Source organism: Camelus bactrianus, chromosome 15 (genome assembly GCF_048773025.1).
Source record: "Camelus bactrianus isolate YW-2024 breed Bactrian camel chromosome 15, ASM4877302v1, whole genome shotgun sequence".
Classification (NCBI taxonomy): Eukaryota; Metazoa; Chordata; class Mammalia; order Artiodactyla; family Camelidae; genus Camelus; species Camelus bactrianus.
This window is the reverse complement of record NC_133553.1, coordinates 29,702,478-29,722,832: the sequence shown is the minus strand read 5'-3', so window position 1 is coordinate 29,722,832 and position 20,355 is coordinate 29,702,478. Positions and strand designations below refer to the sequence as shown.

The window sequence follows — 20,355 nt, the reverse complement described above, 5'->3', positions numbered from 1 at the left end:
CCATCCATGTTGTTTCGTATGTCTTCCTCTATTATTGTTGAGTACTATCCCATTGTATAAGTGTGTATCACAGTTTGTTTACCCATTCATCTGCAAAAGTCAGTTGAGTTAGACTTCCAGGTTTTTGGAACTTCAGACAGAATGACTGAAGCTGCTGTAACCATCAGATGACCAATTTTTTTATCTGGAAATAAGTATTTCTTTTGAGTGAATACCCAAGAGCTTATTTCTGGGTTGTATGGTAAAGGTATATTTAACTTCATAAGAAGTTGCCAAACTGTTTTCCAAATTATCTCTTTGCCTTCCCACCAGCAATGTGTGAGAGTTTCAGTTGCTCAGCGTCTTTGCCAGCAGTCTATAAAAAAAATTTTCAGACATTCTAATTGGCATGTAGTGAAACCTTATTGTGGTTTTAATATGCATTTCCCTGATGATCAGTGATATTCAACATCTTGTCACATGCTTATTTGCCATCTGTATATTTTTATGTGTCTATTCAGGTCTTTTGTCCATTTTTTTAGGCAGGGATTGTCTTCTTATTGGGTTGAATCTGTAGTTCCTTATATATGCTAGATATATGTCCTTTATCAAATATGTTTTGCAAGTGTTTTCTCCTAGTCTGTAGCTTGTCTTTTCATTTTCTTAAGTCTTTAAGCGAGCAGAAGTTTTAGGTTTTAATGAAATTCAGCTTATCAAAAATTTTAATAGTTTGTGCCAGTTTTGTTCTGAAAAGTCATTGCCTTATCCAAAATCAAAAAGATTTTCTTCTTTCTTTTCTTCAAGAAGTTTCATAATTTAGCCCTTTTATTTACATTACATATGATCCATTTAGAGTTAATTTTTATATGTGGTACAAGTTTGAGATTCTTTTTTTTCCATACGGATGTCCAGTTCTTTTAGCACCGTTTGTTGAAAAGACAGTTCTTTCCCCCATTGAATTATTTTGACATCTTTGTTGAAATCAGCTGACAATATACATCTATTTCTTTTTAATTACCATCAAGGCAGATAGTTTAAGACTCTTAATTAAAAGTCTGTGTGGATTCCAGTCCTACCTTTAACATTTACTGATTTTGTTACCTTGGGCGTATTATTTAGTCTCTCCATGCCTGTTTTCTCCTCTGAAAAACAGTGATAGTAACAGTAGTTACCTCATGGAATTCTTGTGAAACTTAATTAAAACAATACATGTAAAACTCTTAGAAAAGTACCTGACACATGATAAGCTTCATTGAATGTTAGCTATTCTTATTTTGTCAATCTAATAGATGAAAATGATACTTAGTATTATTTTAGTGTAGATAAATTACATATTATATGTAATCTTTACAACAACCCTGTGGGGTTAGATAACATTCCTAGTTTATGGAGGTGACAGTCAAGGCACAGAGAAAGTGAGCATCTTATCTGTGTTCAGAGGGAGACAGTGTACCATAGAGTTCAGGCTACCTAGGTTCTAATCTCAGCTTTGCCACTTGTTAGTTGCCACCTTGAACAAGTTACTTTACCACCATGAGTTTTGGTTTCCTCATCTGTAAAATGGGGGTAATAGTAGCACCTAATATGTGGGCTAGTGGTGGGAGTCAGTGAGTTACTGCCTAGAAAGTCCCTGACAGATAGGGCTCAATGAAGGTGAGTTGCTTACGTCTTTGACATCCTTTGTTGTTGCCATTATTTTTCAGCATCATCGTCATTTTTCCAAAGTCATATGGTATTAAATCAGTTCTGTAGCCCACTACTTGCCTTCCCGGTCACAGGAATCATGACTGGTTAATTTTTTTATTTTATAATAACTAATAAGCCACGTAGGTTTTTTACTATGTGTATGGTATTTCTTTATTTAAAAGGTGTGTAGGTTTAGCTATTTAAAGTCTTTAGTTCTTCAGTACATCTGTTTCTTTATTTTTAACTCTAATCTTAAAACTTGTCTTTAAGAGAGGATGTTTATAGGTTTTTTTTTTTTTTAAAACATCCAGTCATTTAAGGCTAAGAAATATTTGTTAAATCAAATCCATCTAGTGTTTAAAATTATAGCGAGCACCTATATTTCAATGATACGCATTCCTGGAAACAACTTTGTAAGGCAGATTTTTGTGGACTATAGGCAGCAAATTTGTGTGAGTTTACATACCTAAACATATTTGATTTCTTATTGGTAGAAGCAGAGTAAACTGAAAAGGTAGTCAGAAGTGAAGTATAGATGATTATTAGCCATGTTGAATATGTAACTTTAAAGACCTCCTCACAGGGCTGATACAACTGTATGTGAAGGTTAGACAACAAAAAGATTTATAACTCAGTTTTGTGTTCCCCCAAGTCCCCATCTTGCCTCTCTGCTTTGTCTCTGCTCCCTCTAATTTTTTCAGATGTTTATTCCTCAGTTATATTTTAAGTGTTTGCTCTGTGCTGGGTACTCTGCCAGTTCCACAAATTGAAAGATAAACACAAAGCTCTTGTCCTCCAAGGCTCATGATCTGGTAAAGCAGATGGATAGAAAACAATTACAGAACCTTTCTAAGTGCTCTACAGAAGCATGGAGAAGTCTCTTGAGAATCTAGAGGAGGAAGCAATTAATTTGACCTGCCGGTGTCAGGAACCTCCTGGAGGAAATGACACTTGCCCTGGACCTTGAAAGATAAAGTTTGAAATGGAAGAGGGTGATATGACAGTCCAGGTAAAGGGAACACAGGTCACGGGATGAGAAAAAGAATGTTATATATATATGGAAGTTGTAAGGATTTACTTTTCTGAGGTAGGGATATACTACCAGCATTCTTGTTAGCCTTGGTTTTTGTTTTGTATTGTTTTCTTTCTTATTAAATATTAAATAAATTTATAGTAGTGTCCCAATTACCATTTTCCACCTATTTGTTATATAATCAGTGTTCACAAAATTTTTTTAAGATACGTTATCCCAAGGGAACATTTGGTTACTTTGACATGTAAAAGAGACCCATATTTTAATATTCAAATATCAATTTAGATATATCTCCTTTACATTTTGTTGCTTATTTTTAAATGACAAAAATAACACTGCTAAACTAAAATAAATATCAAAGTAATCAGGGAAGCAATGTGGTGTATAGTTAAGAGCAGAAACTTTGGAGTTATACTCTAAAGTACAAAAATAATTTTAGCTACAAATTAAATCAGCTGTATGGTGTTAGGCCAGTTATTTAACCTCCCTAGCTTTGTTTTTTTCATCAATAATATGTGTAAATGTAGCTCATGGAACTGTTGTAAAAATTAAATGTGGTAATATTAACATACTTACCATGGTTGCTGGCATAAGGTAATACTTAGTAAATAGTAGTTGCTTCTTCTACCAGGTACTATTACTCTGCTAATGTTATTAGGCTTTAAAGATAAATGATAGAGAAGGTTGTTTTTCTGAGATAGCTGGTCAAAAGTTGAGAGAGTGGTAGGGTAAAGGGGGTTAAAAAAAGATCTTTATATCTCTATGACAAAAAGTAAAATGAGATTAACACATCTTTTAACAGGATAGAATTGAGGGATATATGTGTCTTGCTTAGGGGAAAGAGACCACATAATTAATTCACTTTGACAGCTACCAGGTGTTGCCTTTGGACAACACTGTTTGCTGGCTGGAAGGGTAGAGGTGGAACAGAATATTCTGTGGAGGGATAGGAAGAAGAGGAGGCAGTGTGCAACCCTGGCTGCACAAAAGGATCACTTGGAGAGCTTTTTAAAAATTATGAAGCTTATACCTCGACCCCCAGAGATTCTAATTTAATTGGTCTGCTGGAATAGCTTTTTTCCCCCTAAAGCTCACCAGATGATTCAGCCAGGGGTTGGAAACCTCTGGTATAGGAAGGACATTGACTAGTCAGGTATTGCCTGTGGCATGCATTATACTTTTGAAAGCTCCTTTACATACACCATTCTTACAACTCCTAGGTAAGGGTGAGGAAGGTTGAAGACCTGCGCAAGTCACCAAACTGGTTAGCACACAGGAGCAGAACCTCTACTCGCTCCTTTATGCTTGTTTAGCTGTGGAAGGCAGAGGGTGAATGTGTATTTGGGGGTAGTGGGAAGTTGAGACTGGGTCTCATGTTCAGAGCAAATGGAAAGGGTCATCAAGTCATTGTTTGCCATGGCTTGAGAGACCCTCAGACATTTTCAGGTTTAGTAAGCCATTCTCTGTTAACACCTCTGGTAATGAAAGTAATTTCCAGTATGGTTGATTCCCTCTCATACAGTCCTCATTTTCTTCAGCATCGTGGTCCTGTTCCTAATTCCTGTAGGGAAGGCAAATAACCACTTCCTATTCTATGTAACATTGTAAAAACACTTAAAGTTGCTACTATGTGTTCTTTAATCTTTGATTTTTCAGGCTTAGTATCTTTATAGTTCCTTAACTGCCTCATAGAGTATTTCTAGCCCTCTCATATCACCCTTTTCTCTGGAGCTGCTTTGTTGTTCCTGTTGAAATGTGCACTCATAACTCAACACTAAGTCTTGTTTCAAGATAATGATTTAAATTTAAGTTTTTGTTCTTTCCCTTCCTGGATCTAACTTAAATTATCAAAAAAGACATTTTTTAAAGAAAATCTGAGGTAGCTTTAGAAAGTAGAAAGGCACCATCAGTGTACCAGAAACTTTGAAGAGTTTCTAGAAATCATGCAGCAGATTAGATAGAATTCAGCATAGGCCTAGGAAGGTCATGTCTGGTAAATAAGTGGACTGATGTTTTCCGTAGAGCTCTAGAGTAAAGAGGACTGGAATGCAGAGTGGAACTTGGGACTGGTGGCAAATTGGAGAATTTCTGTGACTCCACCAATGCAGTTGGAGCAGTTTTCCACAGAATTTAACCTCAGACTTTAAGGATGCAAACAGTACTCTAAGAACAGTAGGGCATTTGTTACAGAAATCAGATAAAATTTTAATGAACTACCAAAAGACAAGTGAGGGCCAACAAGTCGATCTGGAATAACTGGAGGCCACAGACACAAGGAGAGTTCATACTTACTCACAGGCTGTTTCCTGTGGGCTGATGAGAAAGACTGGGGGCTGTACGAGAGACCAGCAAGAGCCCCCCCTCAGTGTTTCAGGCAGCTCTAGGGAGACGGGTATGAAATACCATGCATTTCCCTGCATCCTTTTTTCTTATTAAGTAAAAACCTTAAGCCACTGAGAGAGAGTCAGCAAAGACTCACCCCAAGGACACAGGCAGAGACACGCTGCTGCTGGGGTAGAAGGAAAACCTCTCTGCCTCTGAGGGAGAGGAAGGAAACCTTGTGCCTATGATTATGTCAATACTAAGCAGAGGTGTTACTCCTACTACTACTGAGGGAGCAGCAAGAAAGTGCTTCCCAAAACCAACCACAGATACAAGGAGGGGTTTGTATGCCCCAGAGTGGAGGGGCAGAACAGAGAAATACGTATGCCTGGGACTCAGCTGCACAGGGTCTGCCTAAGATGAGTGTGGATTGGGATCAAATAGTGGTCCAAGCCATTTGTTGGGGGATGGCAGGCTCAGCAGTTACGTAAATTTAAGGTGCTTCCAGCAGTTTAGGAGGGCCACACCAGGGCGTTTTCCTTGGGGAAGAAGACTCCAGGCCCCGTTCTGAAAGAGAAAAGGTCATTAATGCTTCTTCCACTCCCATACCTTTCGAGGTCTAAGATGCTTCTCCTCAGATGCCTGCTTGTTGCTCTCCACTGCCACAAGATCTGAGTGTCCCATATAGCTCTGACTTCACTGTTTTCTGGTGATCCATAAGGGTTAAGTGCAAGAGGGACAGGGACATTTTCGTAAACCCTAACGAAAATTAACTTTGGATCCTCTGGGTCCATTTTTAGCTGAGCTGCCACCTGAAGGATGTACCAGCCTGCCCGCAGTTGCTTTTAGGAGAAACAAAGATGTGTCATGTCCAGGGATGGTCGGGGTAGAATCCTGAATTTTCGCATGAAAACTTATATACCCCTGTGACCCCAACCCCTTTAGTCCCGATGATTAGCCAGGAAACAGCTGGGAGGTGATGATGATCCCTTTCGTGGGGGCAGCACATTGAGTGGCCAAGTTGTCTTACTTTAAGGAGTGTGAACCAGGAGGAGATGGTGAAAGTAGAGTTAGGCATCAGAAGTGCACTGTTGTGAACAGCTTTTATGATAAATGATACATCAGTGTCAGAGGGCGAATAGTGGGGAAAGCTAAAAGCATGACACAGATTAGTTACAAGGACCACAACAGTGTGGACATCATGGGCTGACTGGTAACCTGAAAAAGTGTCAACAGTTGGGCACCAGTAGCCCAAGAGGGAGATCAAAAGCTCGATGTAGTCAGTCTGTCAAGAGCCAAAATGGGGCAATGCCTTGTGTAATGAGACTTCCCTAAAGAGGAATCATATGTCTGATGTGCAGTGGCATCAGAAACATAGAGTCAGACTTAATCAGCAACTTGATTTCAGTCTAAATCAGAGAATGAGCGCTTGACATGGCTAGTTATGTAAGTGACCCAGACCATTCAGTTAGCAATTAAAATTTGTTCTCGGTTTTCAGCCCCAAAGAGGATGTCTTTAATCTGTCAGTTGTAATTTTCCAAGTGGCAGACCAAACAGCTGGACCATTGGCAATAGCCCAAGAATCTGAGTTCTGCCCACTAAAGAGCATGACTGTTTTTCCTTTTGGCTGTGCGTAGATCTGAAGCTGAACAGTCATGGCAGCCCAGTGGACACCATCAGCTTCGGCTTCTGTGAACCATTAGTGAACCAGGCCGAGGCATTTTAGGGAATCTCATTGATCCAGTAGCTTTGCTTCAGACGGTAGAGTAGGAATAAAGTTTCCCTCAGAGGAGTAGCTGCTAATTTTTCATGGAAAGCCAAGATGCTGATGGAGCCAGGCTGTCTTGTGTTCTTAAATATACCATTTCCATTTGACAAGCTTTGGGGGTCCTTCTCACCTTGCTAGTTGTAGAATTCAAGTTGACCCACCCCAAACTGGGACTGTCAGGCCAGAGAGTCACTAGGCCTGCATAGGTCAAGCATTCAGACCAGGTAGAGGGTTTGCTGAAGGCTCCAATGGGCAGAATCCTCAGTAATAAAAATTGGAACTGTCTCTAATACTCAGAGTCTAATTTTTGTTGGGGTATACCAGCTAACCCTGCTGGTGGGGTTATTTAGTTTAGCCAGTAGTAGTATACCAGCATTAATATATGTATTTTGACACATGTACTGTGGTTATGTAAATTGTTAACACAGTGGAAATTGGATGAAAGATATATAGGAACCCTGTACTATCTTTGCAGCTTTCCTGTAAATCTAAAAATATTCTAAATAAGAAAGTTGTTTTAAAAAGTACCAGATGGCACTCTATAACTTCCAGGGTAAAGGTAAGATGAGGATGGTATTTAAGACCCTGTACAGTTAATTCCTCCTTCCTTTTTCTTAACCACTTTCTCACACTCATATGGTGCTTTAGCTGTTGGTCCACTCAGTGCAGTTACAGCGTCTTGAATGTGACTTCTCATGCTAAGCCCTTTTTGTGTGAAATGCCCTTATCCCACCTCTTCACATGGCAAAATTCAAGCCAAGCTTCAGGTGTCTGTCTTAGTCTTACCTTTCCTGTTAGCTCGACCTTGACGCTTCTAGTTCAGTATTAAAGCAGCTTTTTGTATGTATTTCTGGTTAGGATGCTTCACAGATTAACGTTGTAAATACTGGTAGTCATTTTCTAGAGTAAGAGTTCCTTGAGGATGGGAATAATACTTTATTCATTGTTTTATTTCCAGTGTTTAGCTTGTTGCCCATTTCCAGTGAGTGGTACACAGTAATTGTTCAAGTAGATGTTAATTGAGTGAATGAGTAAAAAGCTTTAGGGCCATGTGGCATATGGTTATGATAGAGCTTTCCTCCTTATATCACTAAGGTATTAAGCACTGTCATTAAATGGACATTTAGAATTGTATATAAGCCTTCTCATATATATATACTTTGTAGTATCTTTGTCTTTCATTTATGTTTTAGGAGGGCCAAACATGTGGGCTATTACCTCTGAAGAACGGACTAAACATGACAAGCAGTTTGATAACCTCAAACCCGCAGGAGGTTATATAACAGGTTTGTTTATATTTTATTTATGAATCTTGCTCCTTTTCATGTAATATCTTACAATTAGCTTTATTTTGACTGCCATCAAATTTGTATTATTAAATGGTAAAATTCGTATCAATCAGAATTCTAGAATTTTTTTTAAAATGTGGCTTTCTTATTTTACCTGGAACCATCTTAATGTGTTGTTTTGGGATTTGGCACATGGAAGATCTTTTCCTGATCCTAAATGATAGTCAAGAATTTCAGTTTAATTGTCCAGTTTCACATTTTAACCTTATATATTTCGGTTTATTTCTTAAGGTAATTGAGACTTTTTCCTAGGCAAATTTATTAATATGCTCTTAATATGTTGTGCCAATTACTAGTATAATGATAAGTATTAGTAAAACCTAGTAGAAATGTATGTATGTATGTATGTATGTATGTATGTATGTATGTATGTATGTATATATCTCAGGTCAGTTTTCTTGAAAATAATCTAGAGCTTTTTCCTCCCCTGGAATCTGTTTTCTTAACACTTAGCCCTCTGTCTTTGAGAGGCTATATAAGCATTGATTGTTGATGCCGGCCCTTGTTTTGCAAAAAGACCCCCAGAACCACAAGAGGATTAATTTAGGTGTGTCTCTCAAATTTTTTTTTTATAAATGAAACTTTTTTCCTGTGTCAAAGCACCTTAGTGCTTTATTTACAGTAATAGTAAGCATAATGGCTGATATTTACCAAATCTGTACTGTATTTCAGATACTGTACTAAATGTACTATCTCTTCTGACTTTCATAACAAGCCTGTGAGTATTTAAAGATGGTGGAACTGAGAGTTAGAGGTGTTCTGTAACTTTCCTAAGGTCACAAAGTCAGTTAGTGGTGATCTGGGCTTGGAAAATTCTCAGTCTGTCTTTGGAATCTATCCTCTTAACCATTATAGTTTAATGTTATTTGCACTTCTGTAATAATAACTGCCTTGCCTAGTGTCCGGATTGGGATTTGATTTGATTACCCTACTTACAAGGTAAAGCTTGGTTTGTTACAGTCTCATGGATGCTGGTTGAAGACCTAGGATTCCCCAGTCAGAGACAAAGGACACTCTTTCTAATGGCATAGCATGACATCAGCATGTTTATGTCCATTTCCTTCATCCCAGGTCACACAGGGGTCATACAGAGAGCCCAGAAGGATGCTACACATGCAGTGGTTGTGTTATAGGAGAGGAACACTGAGTTTCAGGCAGCACATCATTTTTCAGCAAGCAGTAAGCAAGCTTGTTCCTTGTCCCAGAGGGAAACATTACCTCATCCCTCGAGATTGCTTACCTGCAAACCCCGTTCTGAGAAATGATCAGGTAGAGAGCAGTTAGAATCTTACATTCTTGGCATACATAGCAGGACATATAGGATTGTCAGATACCCATGAGGAGTATCTTTCCCAAACCTGATATTTTTTTATTTAGAACTCTTCTAGGGAATAGTATTTTTAACTGTAAGTTTTATTAGATAGGAATATTAGCAAATAAGATCCCAATTATGTGGAAGAACTAAGATGAATAATGTAGTTTTTCATCCTGATAATGCGTATAACTTTAGTTGTGATATTTTTTGTTTTAAAACATCTAAGTCTTATTAAAATAATATAATTTTTCTTTCATGATTGGAATTACAATTAAAATAAATCAATAACATTATTACTGTTGGCCATTATTATTATTCAGAGGCATCAGAATAATTCCATTTACTAATACGCTGTTTGATTTTTGTTTTTATTTTCTTTAGGTGATCAAGCACGTACCTTTTTCTTGCAGTCAGGCCTGCCACCTCCTGTTTTAGCTGAAATATGGTAAAATGTTTTCTTTTGTAGATGAACTTATCTTTCTGATAGTCTGGCTTTGTTTTGCTTTTAATACTTAGTGTTAACATAAAGTTCTTAATGGGTATAGTCAGTTGGTATTAAGTAAGAGTATTTCTTCAGCCTTTTAGGAAAGAAATTTTATTGAGTAAATGACTAAAAATCAATTGGGATTTTGTTCTGTAGGACCAATTTCTAATTACCTTAGAATTTCTAAGGAAAGGAGATGTACACACTTCTATTGAAAAACATTTCTTTATAATTTGGCAAGAGTCTAGATCTTCATTCTGTTATTTTGAGTTGTTTCATTTATTTCATCATCTATAAACTCAAAATTAGCCCACTCTTCCCCGGTTCCTACCTTAAAGAAATTGTTCTTTATAATATCTAAGGTTTTGTGTAATGTATTTACAATAAACAGCATTCTTCTTTCCATTCAGAATATTCCTATGCCTGGCAGAGTGCCAGCCACATAGCAAGCATACAGTAGCATTTGAACAAATGAATAAATTGTTTAGAATAATTATACTCTTGTATAATTTCTTTCCATCTGCATTGGTGGAATTCATTTCAAAGGTATCTGGATTCTTTATAGACCGATAGTATTGTATTAGATGCTATATCTGGTCAATATTTCTTAATGTACAGGTTTTAGCTTTTTGTTACACACATACACACACATATTTAATTAAATGATGACCTACTTATAAATGCTGTGTTATTATTTCTATCTTATCATCCTCCTTAAAAGTAATGTTGACCCTGCATACCAATCTACCTGCCTCATCGTCCTTTTAGGGCTTTATCAGATCTGAACAAGGATGGAAAGATGGATCAACAAGAGTTTTCCATAGCTATGAAACTCATCAAATTAAAGCTTCAAGGCCAACAGTTGCCCATGGTTCTTCCTCCTATTATGAAACAACCTCCTATGTTCTCTCCATTAATTTCTGCTCGCTTTGGTATGTGCTTATTAATTTAATTAGACGTTTGGATAGTTAAACTTGATTCCTAGGCATAATATTTGAGAATGAGGAAAGGATTTGTTGACATAAAATGACAGTCCCCAGGCGTCAAGTTAATTTTCATGTTTGAGATAAGAAATGTTAAGTTTGCTGTCATAGCTGGGGTGTCCATGTGTCCCAGTCTTCCAGGGACAGTTCTGACTTAACACCTGTTGTTCTAGCATCTGGTCCGGTTTGTGTTCCCTCTCATAATGCCTAGTTAGATGGTAAATTATATGATCCCTCTAGTTATAGCTGATCCTAAATACTATTCTTAATTAGTTTCCTCTGTACTCTGTATGCATAACAAAAAATGTGGACAATTTTAAACTCACTTGAAATGGTTTAATTTGGGGGGTAGCTTAAAATTACATATAAGTAGAAATTTCTTTAATTTAAAGGTTGGTTAGCCAGCTAAATTTAGGCTTAAAAGTTGCAGACTTTGTGCTAATTGATTTACATATCATCAGAGATAACTAGTTTTTCATTAATTTCGATTAGCTATTATTAGTTAATTGTGAGAAGCACTTGTTGGAATGTATGTTCAATTAGATATCTCCATGTATCTGAAACATGTTTTTCCCCTCTAGATGTTAGAAATCTTAAAATACTAAACTCTTTTAGTATTTGTAGTGAACTCTAGAGATAAATACCAAATCATTGTGTAACAATATTTATATAGTGTAGTTCATATTCTGCAGTTAGTAGGTGAATAAGAATCATCAGTTTGTTCCTCTTAAACAATTGTCCTTGAATCCATAAGTGTGTTATAAGAAAAGTGAAACATGTGGCATGCTTTCTTCTTGCACATAATGTGTGAATAAATGGGTCTCCTAAAGTATCTAGTATTTAGAACATCTTTTGCAGAGGAGGGGAGAGTTTGGGAGTGTGTGTGTGTGTGTGTGTGTGTGTGTGTGTGTGTGTGTTAACAGCCCTGTATTTATTATCCCTACACAAAAACCCACATTTAATCAGAAAATACATTCTCTCTTTGAGAATACTAATATTTAATTGCGGAAGACTGCTTCGTTTCATCCATGATGCTAGAAGAGAATTTTTAACTTAGTAGGCATTCCCTTAGTTCACACAGCTCAGAATGTTGATATTACAAGCAATAGTTTACCTCCTGCACTGCTGAGTCAAAGCTGTTTTAGTGAATTTTTTAAAACTAGTTTGCCCATAGTGTTTCTGTAAACATAGAGGCTGCTCACTGTGCTGTAAACTTGTTTTCTGTCATGGATTTTATAATTGGTTTACACATTGGAGAATGTGTTCTGTTTTGTATTTAGGAATGGGAAGCATGCCCAACCTGTCCATTCCTCAGTCATTGCCTCCAGTCGCACCTATAGCAACACCCTTGTCCTCTGCGACTTCAGGGACCACCCTTCCTCCCTTAATGATGCCTGCTCCCCTAGTGCCTTCTGTTAGCACTTCATCATTACCAAATGGAACCGCCAGTCTCATTCAGCCTTTATCCATTCCTTACTCTTCTTCAAGTAAGTGCTTTGGGTCTAATGACTCAGTATTTCATATGAAGAAAGAAACTGTTATATTTGTGTCCCAATAGATGCAAATTTCCTTCATGCTTTGTGATATTGTTTAGTATGAACCTTTTTCTTTTTTCTTCTTTCTTTCAGCATTGCCTCATACATCATCTTACAGTCTGATGATGGGAGGATTTGGTGGTGCTAGTATACAGAAAGCCCAGTCTCTGATTGATTTAGGATCTAGTAGGTATGAATACTGAAAACCTCCAACTTTTTACGCTTTCAATAAGGAGTATTTAACAAATGCTTTTTTTTTTAAAGCTCTGAGCTTATCCAGGTTTTACTTTATAATGGCTAAATGTAAATGCAGTAAATTTACTATTTACAATTCATGAAAAAAAGTTTTATTTTTAGACTTATTAACTGTGGGTATTATACTTTTGAAAAAAATGTTATATGTAAACTAAAAATATTCTGCTATATTTTTTAATCAGTCAGCTTTTGCCCAAAGCTACATATTTTCCCTTCAAATACATTTCTCAAAACATCTCATAATCATTGTACATTATTTTTATCTTGAGCAAATTCATCTGATTGAGTATCCTATAAATTTCAGAAAGCACAAAAGCATCAATATTCATTCATCACCCCTCGTATAAATCGTAGTAATACTCTTTAAAACAATGACCCAGAAGAACAATGTACCCTTGCTTTTAAACACTCACTGGTTGTGTGACCTTGTTTTTCTCAACATCACTGAGCTATAGTTTGCCCATCTAAAAGATGGGGATAGTAATATCTTTTAAGTTTGTCATGAGGATTAGAAATAATATTTGTAAAGGCCGTAGCACAGTGCGGGGCCTGGCACATAGGTTCTTGATACACGGTAGTTCAATACTTCATGTGGTATTTGCTTTCCTAGGAATAAGGATAATTGCTTAAATTTTTTCAATATCAGATATAAAAGCAATTAATATTGTGTTATGAAAGTTATGATTCTTAATGTCTTTGTAAAGGTTTAACTAAATGTATTTTATTTAATAACATAAAAATTTCAAATAAATTTTATTACAGCTCAACTTCCTCAACTGCTTCCCTCCAAGGGAACTCGCCCAAGACTGGGACCTCAGAGTGGGCAGTTCCTCAGCCTTCAAGATTAAAATATCGGCAAAAATTTAATAGTCTTGACAAAAGCATGAGTGGATACCTCTCAGGTGAGTGGCATACAGTGCGTAAGAATGTGAGAGAGTTATGTTTCTTACATGGATGTGCATCAAAGAACTTCTATTTGAATTTGTCCTTTGTAACACATCTAAAATTTTAACATCCAAAAAATTTATCAGGCATTTGATAAATACAAATAACGTTTAAGTAGTCTAAGAGTTCAAAGTTCATACCATCAAGTTGAGCACAAAGATATACGCCCAACTTTCTGGAAAGAAGGCCTCTCCCTTGAGAAGGTCAAACCTCATCCTCCAGTGCAGTGCCTCATGTGATTGGAGAGGGTGGCACTTAGCCTCACCTTAGCCTCCCTGAGAGTCCCCTTCCTCTCTGGGTCTTTCTCTGCTTGTCCTTCCTAATGCCTCATGTGAGCTTGTTCACCCTTTATTGCTCCAACTCAAATGCAGCCATAAAACCTGACCTTAGACCCCTGTAGAACATTTGAGTCCATGCTAGAACAAACATCCAAACCTTACTGACTGAGAATAGTGAAGGGGACATAAACAGAGGGTAATAGGCAAGTAGAATTCCCATCTTCTGACTTTCTCCTCTCTCTTCACTCAGTGAGGAATTATAGTTTAGACAGAGTGAAATAAATGTTTAAAAATAATAGGGCTTTTAAGTGCTACAGAACATGGAATAGAAGATAATGATACTAAAGAGATGAGGTAAAACATCTTACAGGAGGAGAGCTTTTCAGCTTTAAGCCCTATCATGAAAGAAAGTTAGGGTTTGGACAGGTAGAGATTGGAGGTGAGGGCATTTGAGGGTGACCAGGAAGAAACCTAAGAGCAAAAAGTACATGGCATGTTTGGAGAACGAAAAGTAGTCTATAAAATAGGAGTATGGAGTGTCTAGTTGTGCAGTGGGGCAAAGGAGCAATAAGACTTGGAATTGATTGGACAAGCTAAAATATGCAATATTTTCTTTAAATATACATAGCCAGGTGATAAAAGCTTTAAAAAAAAAAAACAAGAGAATTACACACACACAATTCAGGGTAGTTGCCTTTTCTGGGAAAGGTATGGAGATAAAATTAGGGAACACAGATGGCTTCAAAGCATGTAGTAATGTTTCTAGTTCTTAAGTTGTGTAGTAGGTTCATGGGTGACTTTTATTAGTATACTTCATAACTTAAAAATTCTCTATTTTTTATATGTATCAAATACTATATAACTAATTTTCTGTAAACTTTTATTAAATTATATGAAATAAAATATACTATATTTTTGACTAATCTTTTTTTTTTTTTGCATTTTAACATCTCTAAAATTGGGATGTATGTTACCATCAGTGGCATCTCAGTAGTGTCTTAGCATTGTGCTGTGATTTTGTTGACAGTGTTTTTTTCCTTCTTAGAGTTACATAAGATAATAATGTGTCTTATAATCATTGCATCTTAGATTCTGTAAAATATAGTATTCAAACTATTTAAGATTAACATAAAGTAACGTGATTCCCATATTTGAAAAAGTGAACTTGTTTGAGCCCTACATTTTGCATTAAAGAAGTTTCTTTTTTCAAATTAACAAAAATGGACTAAAAAGACATGTACAGAAGTGTTCATGGTAGGTTCATTCAGAGCACCCAAAAAGGAAGACCTTAAATGTCCATCAACTGGAGAATGTATAAATAAATAAGGGTGTATTTCTATAACAGAATAACTTAACAGCAATAAAAACGAATGAACTGCTGATACATGCAGCAACATGGATCATTTCACAGATGTTGTATAAGTCAAAGAAGTCTGGTACAAAGATCCATACTATTTAATTCACTTATGAAGTCGAAGAACAGGAAGCCAAGTTGATGGTGATAAAAATCAGGATAGTGTAGTTACTCTGTTGGAAAGGGCCATGTTAGAACCTTGTGGGGTGCTGGAAACATTCTGTATCTTGACATGAGTGTTGGTTGCATGTGTGCATACTTATGTAAAAATCCTTTGAGCAGTACAATTAAGATTAGTACACTTTTTATATGTACTAAAAGCATAGAGTATAAATAGGGTGGGTTTGTGTTGGAATGTGAAGGGCAATGGAGAAGCCATCTGTGAGGAGGTGTTCCCATAACGTTACTTTATTTGTTATGTGACACATTTTATGAAGGTTTTGTGTTGTGCTGTTTTCAGAAAATGTTGTTACTCTTAGACCTGCAAGAGGCAGGCTATATATATCCACATTTAAGGGAAGGATTGATTTTTTTTGAGAAAAGAAGTGGTTTTTGGTGTCCTGGAACTGAACATGAGCCCCAGGTATATGAGGACAGGGCTATCCTAGACTGACATGGTATGATTGGTTCAGTGAATGTAGCAGTTGATAGTCTAATTTCTCCCTTTTGTTCCTCCCCTTCTCTTCCCCATAAACTCTCAGTCATGGTTTATTTAGATTAATTCATTGACTCAAGTATTTCCTGAGTCACATATCTTTTGGGCATTCTGTGAAGCACTTAAATGCAAAGAGGAGGAGAACATGGCCCATATCTTTGAAGAGCCCATAGTGTAGGTCACATAATCACAGTAGTTGATTAGTGGTTTTTAAACCAAGTGCTATAATTAATATAAATTATTAAAGTCACTAACCCTGAGGATGTAAGAGTGTTTCAGAGAAGAGACAACATCTGAGTTGGATCTTAGAGGACAAGTAGACTTACCAGGTAGACAGTGGAGGGACTAGCATCATAGACACAGGAAATAGGAATCCGGAGGATTGGCAGACCAGGGGTGTGCATGTCCAAGTGAGGTTTTCTTCATCCAGGGCTCTGTTGCCTCTCTTTGTCTTCTGTGTTACTCAGACTTTGCCTGCACACGTTTAATCCCTCCACCAGTGCACTTTTAACCATTGCGTTCTTTCCCTTCCTCCTCCTGTTTGCTCTGTTGCCTAGTGACAGGGGTCTCCTTTGTTATCTTTGTCCAAGAGCTGAAACCATAGTTATTGGACCTTTCTTCAGGTTTGAAATAGCCCTACTTACATGTTTCTTTATTGGAAGAATCCTTTTAACACTAAAACCTCCTCAGATCTCACTTCCTATATGAAATCTATTGAGTAATTAATTGAGGCCATGAGCTATTTCCTGTGTTTTTTCCTTTGTGATTTCTATTAAATGACCAGATTAAAAAAAGAATGGCAAAGATTTTAAAGTTATGGAATGTAACATTTGGTTGCATATTATAATATGAGGTGTATTTGAATTTGTTTCATGTAGGATATGTAGCTTTGATTATTCAGACCTCTGTGTTCAAAGCTTAGTGAAACAATGGGTTTAGCAGCGTCTGTGCTGGCTTTGTAGTTGGAGCTGTTGCTGAGGAAGAGTTTGCAGATGTATCTCTTCTGTGCAGAGTTGTTTGGACAGGTCTTGACTCAGGCTCAGCCCAGCTAGGGCTGACTCCTCTGGCACTTGTGGCTCAGTCACATGAGAGTGGAAGGTGTAGCCTCTGCTTTATTGACTGGGAGACCTTCCCTAAAGAAGCTGTGAGATTCATCGTGGTCAGAAAGCCACAAACAAGCTCACCAGGAGTGAATGTTCCTTTGCTTTGAAGCAGATAGGTTTTTTTTCTGTTTTGAAAGTATATTCTTTGAAGATCAGGAAGCCTGTTACAGAAACATACTTTTATTTTCTCTCACTGAGGGAGAGAAAAGAAGTTAAACAATTTGCCATAAATAGTAAGCATTCAATGAATGTTAGCTATGTTTATTAACAGATGCTATCACATAGGTAGGCCTTCATTGCACCTTAAAGAGGATAACTTGGGATTACAACTTTACTCATTACTTTAGCAAATAGTTATTAAGCTTCTGTGTGCTAGGCATGGGGTATACATTCGTGGGTAAAGCAGTCAAGGGTATTGTCTTCGTAGAACTTAGCATAATAAGGGAAACAGACAAATAGGTAAATAAGCAAATAAATGTTACATTACAAATTGTGAAATGAGATATGAAGGATACGAGTAGGAAATATATTGAAAGGTAGAGTGGACAGAGAAGGCCTTTCAGAGAAGGTGACATTAGATTGTGACTTAACGGGTGAGAAGGACCCAGACATGCAATATGTCGAATTGTAGGACTCAATGGTGGACATGGGTGTACAGGAGAGGGAGGGTTCAGGGGTAACTTTATGATTTCTGGCTTGAGCCACTGGATGGACTGTGATGCCATTCATAGAGGAGGGAAGATTAGAATGGTTTGGGTGAGAATTAGAAAGAGGGGCACGAATGGGGATTGAGAGAATAGTTTTATACTGTTTTGGTTTGATATGCTTGTGAAATACATAATTTGATTTTTCAGTTGGATAAGAAGTCTAAAATTAGAGGGGAGGTTTGAGCTGTGGATGTACATTTGAGAATCATCATCCTCTAAGTGCTCTTTAAAGTCACAGAGATGGATATGAACACACAGAAACAAAACAGTGCCCAGGACAGAGCCTTGGGGAATGCTGCCATTTACAGGTCATTTAGAAAAGGAAGAGTAGAGACAGAGGAATGATCAGAGAGATACGAGAAAATCTGAAAATGCTAAGGAAGCTGTGCTTTGAGAACTTGGTCTCTGCTGCGCTGTGCTGCTGGCTCAGTCCTTTATGTCAGTCACTTGTGTATACTGTTACCGTCTGAAAGGACACAGGAGCACTTGATTCTACTAACTCCAGGTTTTAACTCCTTGGGCCAGGCAATGTGTTTGTTATCATGACTACTGAATGCTCAGTGCTTGGTGCATGGTAAAAACTGATGCTGTCTCAAGATAGGAGCAGTATTATTTCATGGGTATAGCTGTTTAAGTTTGCGTGACTTTAAAGAGGCTAAAGAATTTTCTTTTCTTTTTTTTTTTTTTTAATTTTTTTTATTCTCTCAATCAGGTTTTCAAGCTAGAAATGCCCTTCTTCAGTCAAATCTTTCTCAAACTCAGCTAGCTACTATTTGGTGAGTTTGTCCATTAATTATGATTTTTAACTATACATCCTCTAAGAGAGATGTTATTTGTGACTCAAAAGTATTCCATAAAAGCAGCCATGTGAAAGTTAATGTAACCCTGAAAGCAAATAAAATTGTGCAAAATGTTACTCTTGAGAATTTGGCATTTAATGATTTTACAAGTAAAACCAGTTTGCTTTTATATAATGCCTTCTATGGAGAATAAGAGAACATCTCATTTTTAATGTAGAGCTAAATGTGATTTGATAGGTGAATTAACCATGAATGAAAACAAGCCACTTTTTCAGAAGAAATATTTCCCTTTCCATTTCAAAGTTTCTTCCCTTTCTTTGATGATAAGAAAATTAAGAATAAAATTAGCTCACTCTTCTGTATGTATTTACATTTCACTAAAATATGTTAACCTAGCTGTTTCACTATCATTATTCTTTTTTTAAGAATAAAAAACTGAACTCTTCTGGAAATATTTTACTTCAGATAGACGTTCTTTCTAGGTGTGAATTTTCGTATTTTCTTTAGGACTCTGGCTGACATTGATGGTGACGGACAGCTAAAAGCTGAGGAGTTTATCCTTGCAATGCACCTCACTGATATGGCCAAAGCTGGACAGCCATTACCACTGACTTTACCTCCAGAGCTTGTCCCTCCATCTTTTAGGTGAGTCCTCTGGAGGTGAAGAGGTGTTGTTTTGATCACTTGGCAGACATGGTTATTAGTTTGGGATTTCCTGGGGTCTCTGCTCTAGTTTAGTAGAGAGTTAAACATTTATGCTGCCGTTTGATTTTGGTATTTAATGAGTTACACTGAGAAGAGAATAGATTAAGTTAGAAATAGGTGTGTTTTCACTATATTATAGGTAAGGAAACTGATGACTAAAGAGATTAAAAATAAACTTAGCCAAGAGTAGCAATTGGCTGAATGATGATTTGAATCCAAATCTCTCTGGTGTATGTCATGCCATGTAGTGCTGCATTGTACCAGCAGACCATACTTTGTTTTAGTCAGTTTTAATACTGTATTTTAAGTATTAAATTGCTCTAGTCATTTGTAGTCTATACAGTCTGGTCTAAAAAAATTCCAAACTGCATGATGCTAAATTCATTTATTGTTTGCTTTTCTTAGAGGAGGAAAGCAAATTGATTCCATTAATGGAACTCTGCCTTCATATCAGAAAATTCAAGAAGAGGAACCTCAAAAAAAATTACCAGGTAACATTGAATGTCCACGAATGTATAGTGAATTCTTTTAAATTTTGCCTTGAAATAGAAATGAACGTTTAGAATTTTTACATTCTTAATTTTTATATGCTGTACAAGAAGGTGTTTGATGAATGGGGTGGATTTTGGTGTCAGTAAAATTAAGGTAGGCAAAAATGAAAAGAAGAGTATGTAGGAAGGAGAGACCAGTGTCTGTATTTGGCAAGAATGTATGTATTAGATGTCCTAGTTAAAGCGTTTCCCCCACTTTAGGAAAAATCATTAGAGCAAGCTTTGTGATGAAATCTTTACCTTTTAAAAAAAAAAGTTAAATATTGGTTGAAAAACTACATGTGTAGATACTTTAAAATGTTTAAAAAAATTAGTTACATATACTAAATATGACAAATATATAGCCACACAGCTTTGGTTATCCTTGAAAAAAATGCTGAGAAAATAGTTGAAACGTATTTTTATTGGCAGGAATAGTAAAATTATTTTTCTCTCGGATGGACTCAATCTTAGAGATTTATTTTCCAAAAATTAATATTCTTAGAAAAAATAAGTATTTTATTATTTACATTTAAGTTAAAATTATCCTTAGGAGAAGTATGCAAAG

At 36.7% G+C, this 20,355-nt stretch overlaps 1 protein-coding gene across 6 annotated transcripts in view; it reads left to right on the top strand.

Annotated features, from left to right (window-relative positions):
• ITSN2 (intersectin 2) overlaps positions 1 to 20,355 on the top strand; it is a 132,391-nt gene that overhangs the window by 33,142 nt on the left and 78,894 nt on the right. For 4 of the 6 annotated variants that reach the window (XR_012499265.1, XM_074341739.1, XM_074341741.1 and 1 more), the window contains exons 3-11: positions 7,956 to 8,075; positions 9,835 to 9,898; positions 10,706 to 10,869; positions 12,201 to 12,407; positions 12,549 to 12,645; positions 13,473 to 13,612; positions 18,465 to 18,528; positions 19,060 to 19,197; positions 19,663 to 19,748. Coding sequence is in view for 5 of the 6 variants with exons in the window: in XM_074341739.1 (XP_074197840.1) it covers positions 7,956 to 8,075; positions 9,835 to 9,898; positions 10,706 to 10,869; positions 12,201 to 12,407; positions 12,549 to 12,645; positions 13,473 to 13,612; positions 18,465 to 18,528; positions 19,060 to 19,197; positions 19,663 to 19,748 (1,080 nt within the window). In the remaining variant the exon portion in view is untranslated. The remainder of the gene's footprint in view (positions 1 to 7,955; positions 8,076 to 9,834; positions 9,899 to 10,705; positions 10,870 to 12,200; positions 12,408 to 12,548; positions 12,646 to 13,472; positions 13,613 to 18,464; positions 18,529 to 19,059; positions 19,198 to 19,662; positions 19,749 to 20,355) is intronic. The other 2 variants (XM_074341740.1, XM_045511870.2) reach the window with 1 other exon arrangement.